The following is an 11,223-nucleotide window of genomic DNA, read 5'->3' as shown; positions in this document are numbered from 1 at the left end:
AGACCTACTGAATCAGAAACTCAGGGGATGGGGCCCGGCAATGCGTTTTTTTCAGAAACTCCAGTTGATTCTGATGAATGATGGAGTTTGAGAATTCCTGGACTTTATCTAGCTTCCTAATATAAAGGGGCAATGAAAAGCTAGGAAACATACATTGAGAGAAAGAAGATTTTCAGTAGGTAAATATTTGATGTTTAAATGGATGACAGCACCATGCAGAGTGAGCAAAGGTGCAGAGAGTCCCAAACAAAATCATGGTTTTCAGTTGTCTTTGACCTGAACCTCCCATCACGATGTGTTTTTTGCTGTTTGATCCTATTCTCCATAGGGGTAGCTCAAATTCTCTCTACTTTCTATAAACTTTTAATCCTCTCTGGCCACCTCTTAGATGACATTGCACCCTATTTCATATAAAACATATTCTTAATTTAGATTTGAAAGAGGTCGTAACACATTTTCCTTTAAGAATTACCTAGAATGCTAGGAACTAGCTGTGTGGGTTGCTTTATCCATTATGTAGATTAACAAAATTGGTACTCCAAGTGGGTTTTGTTGTTGTTGTAACTTTTGTCACTCATTTATTCATTTAAAAATATTTACTGGGAACCTGTGAATTGAGTTCATCCTTGGTTCACCATCTAGCAGAGGAGGTAGATAAACATACAATTATCAACAACTGGATAAGTGGTTTAGCAGTGACACGTAAAAGCAATTATTGGAGCATAGAAGACAGAGAACTAAACTTGGCAGGAAATGGTGTTTAGGAAGTTGACGCATGGCTTAGGTCTTGAAAGAGCAAGAATGCTTTTTTTTTTTTTTGACAGGAAAGTAGGATTTATGGGTGGGTGTAAGGAGGGGACAGCGCCAAGGCTCTCGCGAGTGCAGGGCCTGCCATTGGTCCAGGGGCCACGACTAGGGATGTATTTGATCCCACAGCCATCCGGGATGAACCGCTTTTCTGCCACCATGTTTTCAAATTCATCCGCATTAAACTTAGTAAATCCCCACTTCTTGGAGATGCCGATCTTCTGGCGGCCAGGGAACTTGAACTTGGCCCTGCCGAGGGCCTCAATCACATGCTCCTTTATTCAAAGTTTGGTACAGATGAACGTTAGGACTTGGCCTGTGTGGACCCTGGCCACTGTGCCCTGGGGCTTTCCAAAGGCACCGCACACACCCGTCTGGAGCCTAGACTGGGGACAGCATGACCATCATGAAGGCCCACTGGAAAGGGCTCTCTCCAAGGTCCCTCAGGGCAACCCTCACAGGCTACAAGCTGCATGCACTACTGAGGAGGCTGCTGTCCACAGCCATTGCACACCAGGCCCCCACGAGGAAAAGAGCACCTTCGGCTTGACTGGCTGCAAAAAAATGAGAGCAAGAACTCTTGAGATGAACGGTGGGGATGGGGACGGAGACTGTTTCAGGCCTAGGAAACAGCCAAAGGGATCCTCAAATAGTTTAACATGGGCAAACCTTTGGCTGAGGTTTGCTGACCAGCGAGCAATGATGCTATAAAGCTAGACAGAGTGGGATCACAAAGGCCTTTGTACTTTATACCAAAATAAGTATCTGCATGATAATGGGGGACTGCAGAGGACTGTAAGCGGGGGAATGGCATGGTTAATTTCCCCGAAGAACTGTGTTCAGTGAAGTTGGTTTTGGCCCATGCACTTGGCTTATAATGAGAAACATTATGAAAAGCTGCTGTAATGTTCATTGTAGAAGTGCCCTAAACGGCAGTGCCCACTCTAAGAAATCTCACACAACACTTCTTAACAATCAGCTTTGGTTCTTTTGAGGAAGTAGTCTGTTTCACTTTATGGATGATGTAAACATGTAAACTTATTTCTTTTTTTGTTATGGACACCGAAAAGCTGAGAGCCATACAATTTTAAGTCTTACATCTTTTCAATACAGCTTTCTTTGTGACCTTGAAATTTGTTTAAATATGGCTTTCTTGGTTATTTTTAAATGTATTTAATTTCTTTATAAGTGTTTGTTTAATGTGCCTCAAATGCTATATGAAATGAAATGGGAGGATAAATTCATAAATAAATAAGACACGGCCATATTTGCTTTCTCTGACTCATCAGAGTCGTATCAGGTACAAGGTGGAGGCGAGGTGGTTATTAGAGGCAGGGAGGCCAGCTCAGAGGCTCTTCTAAAAGTCCGAGAGAGAGCCGGGGGGTGCCTAGGCTGAGGCAGTGGCAATGGATGAGGAGAAGGGAGGTGGATCTCCGAGATATTTAGGAGGTAGAATTGAAGGGATTTGGTAATTAGATGCTGTACGTAAGAAGGAATGGGTGGGTGATGAGAGGCAGGTGGTGTCCAGAACGATTCTGACTTTTCTATCATGTTTGCTTGAATGCAAGGTGGGGGATGGTATGTTCACTGTCATATGGAAGTTTGTAAGAGAACCAGGTGTAAAGATGATGAGCTCCCTGTGGACATACAGATAGATGTGCCTGTAACAGTTGGTCTGGAAGGTAGAAGAAAATCTGCAATGCAGACAGCAACTTGGTCTTTGTGGGAGTGAATGAGTTTTCCTGGAGAAAAAGTGTGATGGAGAAGAGCAAAAGCAAAAGAAGCATGTAGGTCAGAGTCCTGAGGATTATCATTTAATGGTCAGGTAGAGGAGAAAGAGCTGGCAAAGGAAAATGAGAAAGAAAAGTAGAAGATACACTGTTGGTGGGAATGTAAATTGGTGCAACCACCATGGAAAACAATATGGAGGGTCTTCAAAAAACTAAAAATAGAGTTGTCATACGATCCAGCAATTCCACTCCTGGGCATGTATCCAGACAAAACTCTAATTCGAAAAGATACATTCATCTCTATATTCATAGCAGCACTATTCACAATAGCCAAGACATGAAAACAACCTAAAAGTCTATCCACAGATGAATGGATAAAGAAGATGTGGTACATATATACAATAGAATACCACTCAGCCATAAAAAAGAATGAAACGATGCCATTTGCAGCAACATGGATGGACCTAGAAATGATCATACTAAGTGAAGTAAGTCAGAAAAAGACAAATACCATATGATATCACTTATATGTAGAATCTAAAATATGACACAAATGACCATATATCTATGAAACAGAAACAGACTCACAGACATAGAGAACAGACTTGTGGTTGCCAAGAGGGAGGTGGGTGGGGAGGGGAAGGACTGGGAGTTTGGGATGAGCAGATGCAAACTATTATATAGAGAATAGATAAACAACAAGGTCCTGCTGTATAGCACAGGATATTCAATATCCTGTGATAAACCGTAATGGAAAAGACTCTGAAAAAGAATATATATGTGTAAAACTGAATCACTTTGCTGTACAGCAGAAGTTAACACAACGTTGTAAATCAACTATACTTCAATAAAAGTAAAAAAAAAAAAAAAGAAAAGTAGGAGAAAACAAGAGTGAAGGGACATGGGAGCTAAAGGAGTGTTTAAGAGGGTCGCACGCATCTAATGTTATTGGTAAAGGCAAAAACTATGAGGGCTGAAAAGTGTGCTCTTTTAGTTAGGACCTAAAAATAATTGATGACCTCAGTGGGGCATTTTGTCATTCATTAGTCAATACATTGACATGATTACTATGTAGTACATTCTAATCACATGATGATGACTGATTTGATGTGGTGCAGATAAGAGTCAACTGAGCACAAGGAATTTTAATTCATCAAGATAGGGAATTCTGGAAGAAAAGTGAATTTGGAGGAGAGGCTCAGTATAGTTCTTACTATCTAATAAACAGAAAGTACTAGTCTTTTTTAGAAAATCACCAGAGCTAGGCACTAAGTTGAACGGCAGTGTTGCAATATTGCGGAAAAGTAGACTAAAATTCTTTACGGACTGTGTTTAAATCAGAGAAAATAGACCAAGGTGTTCATGAACATCAATAAAGCTTTATAACAATACAATTCATTACCATTGTTTGGATTAATATTGTAATAATTACACAATTTTTACATTATGAAAATAAGTCATAAATAGTGTAAAAATAATTCTGAAGATCAACTTCTCACAAACTAGGAACCCTGAAAACAAGTTAAAAAAGCAAATAAAAACAAATTAGAAACTGAACACAAGGCAATTATCTCCAGGCTGCATATCAAAAAACCACATGCGTCTTTTGATTCAGTAATCTCAGCTGGAGAAATTACAATGAAATGAAATAAGAAATCAAACAGGGAGAATTCAATCTTTCAATTATTTACACTATTGAGAAAAACAGGTTTGTGCCATATTTACAGCAATAAGACACAACACATTCTTAGAATAATCAATTACATGAGACTGGCCCACAAAACATTAAGAAAAATATGCAGTGTAATGCTTGCCAAAATATTTTTTTTTGCATTTTTCTCTTACTTTGTATTCATGTGATTTTTTGGCAATATAAAAATAGCTGCACATAGAGATGAACTTTAAAATGTAAAAAATACAAATAAAAATATAATATTTTCTAAAGGAAAATCAGATACATACATCTTTTAAAAATGTTATTAAATTGCATGAAACATTTACAACAGTATAAAGAATATTCACATAAATGTCAATAATATGTAAGACATTCTTTTGTGAATCCAATTTATTAATATTTCTGAGATATGTGAGAATATCCACTGCATTTTGAGAAATGTTGGTACTTTGTTATCAATAAATCAAACGTAATAGGTCAGGTTGAAAAAGTCTTATTCCCAGAACGACAGTTCTGTCAATAAGCAGCATAGGGAAACTTATGCATTTAAATACATTTAAAAAATCAGAAATGCCATTAAAATGTTTCAGTATTGAATTAGCAAAAACAAAATCCACTAAAAGTTTAAGTTGGAAGGGTATCTCTGCTACGGTATATAGTAAATCCAACTGATATGAAGCTATTTCAACAAAAATGGGGAAAAGTAGGGACTGAAGGTCTTTATACTCTAAAATAACTCAGCAGAATCATAATTGGTCAAGTATGTTAATTCCACTAGGAATGAATTGTTTTAACAGCCAGAATCACATGTGACTGTTCTAAATCATTATTTTTGAGAATATAAGATTACACTGTTATGGACTTGACTTTCTAGAGATAGCAAGGTTTTTGTTTTTTTGTTTTGGCAGAAATTAGAAAAGTTCATTTTTGGTAATGTTAATTATTAATATTACTTGATTATCAAGAAATAGAGAAAAACAAGATTTCAAATATCAATATCTGCATGTTCCTAAGATCATTTATTAGAAGATATGAAAACATCACCCACCTTAACAAGCATAGCTTATTTCTGGGCAAGATTATATATAGTGGCCAAAAAAGAAAAAAAAAAGATGAAAAGTGGTGTTAACTTTTTATGCTATAATAGTAACATTAAAAATAAAACGTTGGAAAATTAAGCATGTTTTCTAAGTGATAAAAATATAATACCAGTTAATTTTTCCACAGATGCTGACATGCTGATTTGACCATTTCTAAACTAGTAGAGAGGTGTATATATATAATATATAGTAGACAAAGGACATATAGAATGAACTACTGGATGCATAAGAGTTCTTACTATTCCACCAGAACATCATGCACAGGATTCAAGAACAGACTTTTTTTTTGGTAGAAATTCAAGATATTCTCATGTTTCCTATGAAATCAAATAAGAAAGAAAACCTTTCAAGACTGCTTTTCATAATGAAAATGAAAACTAGAAGAAAAATTTTGGCATATTTATGGGTCAGGTACTCTATGAATGTGTGCAGACTTGTCTAATGTTGGTTTTGTCATGCTTAATCAAATTCTATAAGCTAAAAGATGAGAGTAAAAGTTGAGAAAGGCATATGGTATATGAAATGAACATGAAATAAAAGGATCCACAATCCAAGTACACACATATCATCTATAGGTACACTGTTTTGTTTTCTTTTACATTAAGAAAGACTGGTCATTGAACCATAATTCTAGTAAATCCATAAACTTGAAAAATAAAATCACGCACTAACAGTTTAGGAATGCTATTAAACAGAGAAATGAAATTATCCATAGTAGAGTTGCATTGTCCATAAAGAAAAAGAAAAGAAATACATTAGCACCAACATAAACCGAAAACAAGTTTAAAGCTAAAACACGTACCAGTTTGGCATCCTTAAAAGATGCTTATCAGAAATGGAATCTGATCTTGACTTATTTCAAATGTCTTTCATGTATTTTTTCTTAATCTTCTATCCAATAATAGAAATTAAAAGAAAGCAAACTTAAAGAAAAATATGTAGCTGCCAACACCTATATCGGCAGACACATTCATTAGTTCATCAGGCAATTATTTGAGGATTCTCTATATTGGTAAAAAAAATGGATGATTTAAAATATTTTAGTAACAAAAGTTGAAGATTATGCATGTTGGTTAAGACCTAGCAGTTCCATGGAACAAAGAGGAGGACCATGGTCCTTTTGTTTTCCCCAAGGAAATGTATTGAAAGTTTACAGCTTCCTTTAATCATGGAATAAAAGGCAATATTGTCAAATCAGTTATAGAGTAAAACCTCAATATACACATAGGACAGACAGTATATACACATAGGACAGAATACAGAATACACATAGGACAGAATACAGAACAGTATTCTTAAAGGGCTGTGTTTAAAAAATACATATATTTTTTGTACGTGAAATGTTTCTCTTTTGATGTTAAGGTATTCTCTTTTGAAGCTGTGCAACTTTTAAATAGTGATCCATCTTAATTCCTCTTTCTACTAGAGAAGTAGAAAGAAAGATAGATAGGAAGAAATATAGTCACCAGATTTTTCTCAAGACACTACTGTTTGTTTTCCTGAAGAGACGGTGGTTTTACTCGCTTTAGTTTATTTTTCCAAAGCATTTAAGACAAATTGTTTCAGACACTGAATAAAATACCTTATCCTAACCAGATCATACAAGAGATGGGTAGAAAATGCCCTCTGTTATTTTAAAAATGCGAAACTGGTTTCGGAGTGTGGAATGTTACTACAGGTGTTACCAATTTGATTGATAGATTAGTTCAAACATCTTTCCATTCTTGAAAACGTAATGGAAACAAAAAGAAGGCATTTTGTATAACTGAGCATTTGGTTATATATTATGAAAGAGATCATAAGGATCTTGGGATCCTTGTCTTATAATCGTACGTTAACTGTTGTCACCATAAGCCAATGATGAGATAATTTCCCCTCTGCTGGTGAAAACCTGTATATGAGACCAGAAATTTTCCCACAAAATGGCATGAAATGAGAAATTATATTGTCCAATGGGCTGAAAGAGTGACTACTCCTCATTGATGACGTTTCTCCTAATGTAACCCTTCCACTTAGAACAAGTCATTTCAAAACATGCTATCAACTCTTTACTGTGCAAAGAAATGCTCAGTCTAATACAGTTAGGTAACTTTTGAGCAAGTAGTTGAAAAATACTCTTTATGGCAACTATATTTCACAGCTTTCTGAGATCTCAGATTTGGTCTGTGCATAAGACAAACATTGAGAAATGTAAAAAAGATAAAGAAATCTAAATATAGACACAACTTAGAACTAAATAGAACTACAAGAAATAGAAATGAGTTAATACGATCAAATGTGACCAAATCTTGACTTTATCTTAACTGATAATCACTATATATGTTATATTCATCATACAAAAAAAAGTCAAAAAGTACTGAAAAATTGTTTAACTTTGATGCTTTACAATGACTGAACTGAAAGTGGAGCTTCTGTTATATTCTCTGCAGTTATTCAGAACAGGAGAGAAGTTAGCAAATGGTCAACTTGACTGTTGGTACCATCTTATTAGGATTTGAAGACTTTCCTTTAAAAAATTGTTCAAAATAAATGTGACAAAAGCTGGAAAACAAATCTTTCCTGAATATTCCTGGGACTAAAAGAGAAAAGAAAAAATATTTAAAAGAATGGAAAATATCTTTCTGTTTCTAGAAGTTTGTAGAAAATGTTTAACATGGGTTGGATCTTGGAAGGAAGGGAAGCTCTCATCAGCTTCAGTAGAGATCGTAGGATGAGCTCTCCTACATCCTCAGGAAAGGTTATTTCGGCCAACCACTTCTTGGGACATGTTGTATCTTCAGCAACCCAAGTTTTGGTGAGATGTACACACCTTTTGCCCTCAGGAACAGGGGCTGCCATTCCAAGAATCTCCTGCCCAAAAGAAGTGCAGTATGCTTCTGTCATTTTCCATAAGCACCCATGTTAACACTTGCTGGAATTCAGTTTATTTTTTTTTAAAAGTCCTCTATTCTGGGTGCCTGCCTTTGTAAACCTCTTTCTTACTTGGTCACATGAGAGACACAGCGCAGGAGGCTGAACCAATCCTTTCTCTTCGTCTTCACTGCCAAGGGCAGCCCAAGGAAAACTAGTGTCAGCAACCAGCTCAGCCCCTGGACATTTCAACCAAAGAGGCCACGTGAGCCCACAATAGTGGAAGCTGAAGATCTGCAGTTGGGACCGCAACTCCTTTCAAAATACAAGACCATTTGTGTGTGTATGCTCTCCGCCACCTTATCACTTTTTGGCAATGAGCCATGGTGTAACCCCCTTGAGATGACAAAAGAAATAAAAGTTCAGATGTGATCAAAGGACTCATAATGCAGCATGCTAGCATCTGAGTTCGCACAGCAAGCAGGCTTGGCACACCATCATGCTTTTTTAGTCAGTTTCAACGGGTGGTGTGGCCACGAATAGCAAAGGTGAGTAGGGATGTGACGATAAACTCTAAAATCAGTCAGTATAGTACATTTTCATAGCTTCGAGTTCATATTTGGTCACAATTTCATGTAAACTATCTCATGGCACTTTTTGTCCATGCAATTAACAAGCCCAGAGTAAGAAAATAGCAAGAACAATCAATCTCTATCGCTATGTCCATATAAATACATATCTTCACATAAGATAAAGAGATACTGATCTATATTTTTTGCAGGCTTCTCACTGGTTTCACATATTGCCCAATTTCAGATGTAAGGGAAGAAAAAATGGATATGTGTACTACTGCAAACGGGAAGAAGCAGCTATATGTAAACATATCTCAGACTTGTAAAATCTGCAATCCAATTTTCAACTATAAATATAAAAAGTGGACCATTATATACACAACTTCATGCTCGGAAGGTTAGATTCATCACTGCAGAAAAACAAACAACAAAAAAGACAAATGTATAGCATTAGTAGTTTAGGATAAAAATTCCAAATTAACATTTATTTTAAGAAAACTGGTAGAACCCTGAATAGAGGGTTGTTGTTTTTTTTTTAATCAATGAGCCAATTGATATGTCCTATACATTACTTTTCTAAAAGTCATCAAAATTTTTATCCTAGGTTCAACCCACATTTTGTTTTGCCACTGAGAAGTCCGTGGGAAGTGTTTGTCTCAGTAACTATTCTGGGAAAGCAGAAAATTAAGATTTTATCACAGATGTGCCCTAATTAAAAACATGTCCTATATATGGCTTATGTAATCTTCTCCAAGCATTAAAACACAACTGTGGAAACTGTTGAGGGTTCTGACCTCAGTGGCATTGTTCACTTCATCAATGCCCAACCATAACACTCTACTCTCTTCGGGTTCTGGTTTCCCCTTTCCTTTATCTGGTCCTGCCCTGCTGTGAAGGGCGTGCAGGGCAGACCTCTCTGCTGTCAGGTCTTCAAGCTGTGTTACAGGTTCTATTGTGATCTAAGGATCTGGAAATGTCTGGTTCCTTGCTTTCAGCAGCCATAATTACTAAGGTTTTCCTAGAACTGAAGTTAAGTCTGAGAGAACAGAGGCACAATGGTCTTTGAGGTATAACTTATAGAGCAGATGTTGGTGACAATCTTTACTTTGACTCAAAGAAAAATCAGTGAGAAAAGTAGAATGTCCAGAGAAGGAGAATGACAAAGATCTCTTCATCTCCCCACCACAATGGTGACTCGTCCTCAGAGTCATATTTCAGTTCAATAATTAAAAATATTTGCTTTTCTCTCTCCAGTAGAAATAGATGCTATATTAAGTGTGCTTAAGAGGCTGGGTACTTTCTGATCTTTAGAAATGAAGTTCACTCAATGTTACACACGTCATGCCAAGGCCAGAGAGTGTGTCTACAGGAAATATTCCTTTCTCCAAACTCCCACTTATCTCAAATTTCAAACAGATGCATTTTTTTTGACAAACCAATGTTTTGTAAATAATCTCCAGAATTTTAAAGATTCTTTTTTTTCCCCAGACTTTAAAACTTAATTTAAAAAACCTGTCACCTTACTTTAGGAAGATTCTGTTGCAAACCTGTCAGCCCTATCTGGAAAAATGAAATTTCATGAAACATTAAAAAATATGAAGGTCATATGTATTTTTCCTATTAAATAGTTTTTAATCTCTGGATAAGGACAGATGATAACTTTAATAGCTTGTAAGTATTTTCTTAACCATAAATTCTGCCATTTACTCACTGTACAAATTACAATGTGAATTAGTATATCATTATTCTTCGAAATTTAGAAAACTGAACTATATCTAGAAAGAAAAGTAATTTAAACAAAGATCAAATAGTTTTACATGAAAAAACTATTATTGAGAGTAGTATGACTAACAGGACTTGTTCACAGTGATTTCTACTGTGGCTACAATCTGAATTTTCAGTCAAACTTTTACCACTGTGCTCTAGAGACTACTAAACGTAATGTTTAAAAAAGTCGTCCACTAAAACAGGACTGAGTAATCTACTGGCTTTCTTTTAAAAATATCATTTAAAAATTAATTTGATTTGACCAACAATGTATTTGAGATAGCTAAGTTGACCACATAAGAGATTATATTCAATAGAACATTTCATTTTTCTAATTGTTCCTTTCTTCTTTTTTGGGGGGAGGGGGTGTTGGGGGAGGATAATCACTACTGTTTGCATTTGATTGTGTTGGGGAGTGTGGTAAGCGATACTGAAGCTTTATCATTGAGTTATGATTCTTTTTTTTACCATTTAAAAAAATTTTATTGAAGTATAGTTGATTTACAACGTTGTGCATTAGTCTTTATATAAAAAGAGGCTGGATTTAAGACAGCCTTAATCTTATGTAGAGCATAGTGTATATTCTGCGGAAAAATAAGTACTTAAAAGGGAAATTTCTGATTTTCTGAGCTACTCGTATTACTAGGTTTGGCCATTTTATGAACCAAAAGGATGATGAATCCTTTGCTTGCTGCCCTTATTTTTATGCCTTCACAAAAAAG

General features: G+C 35.8%; 1 protein-coding gene across 2 annotated transcripts in view; it reads right to left on the bottom strand.

Annotated features, from left to right (window-relative positions):
* Positions 1 to 8,525: 8,525 nt before the first annotated feature.
* The window catches only part of COL25A1 (collagen type XXV alpha 1 chain), a gene marked incomplete at its 3' end in the record, with an annotated part of 460,030 nt that continues 457,332 nt past the window's right edge, over positions 8,526 to 11,223 (bottom strand). The window contains exon 35 of one of the 2 annotated variants that reach the window (XM_079919359.1): positions 8,526 to 8,558. In XM_079919359.1, the coding sequence (XP_079775485.1) occupies positions 8,526 to 8,558 (33 nt within the window). Of the gene's footprint in view, positions 8,559 to 8,944; positions 9,145 to 11,223 lie in introns of those variants that run through there. The other variant, XM_079919357.1, reaches the window with a different exon arrangement.

Source organism: Stenella coeruleoalba (assembly GCF_951394435.1).
Source record: "Stenella coeruleoalba genome assembly, chromosome: 4".
NCBI classification, from domain to species: domain Eukaryota; kingdom Metazoa; phylum Chordata; class Mammalia; order Artiodactyla; family Delphinidae; genus Stenella; species Stenella coeruleoalba.
Note: the sequence above shows the minus strand (reverse complement) of the source record. Positions and strands in the feature narration are given on the sequence as shown.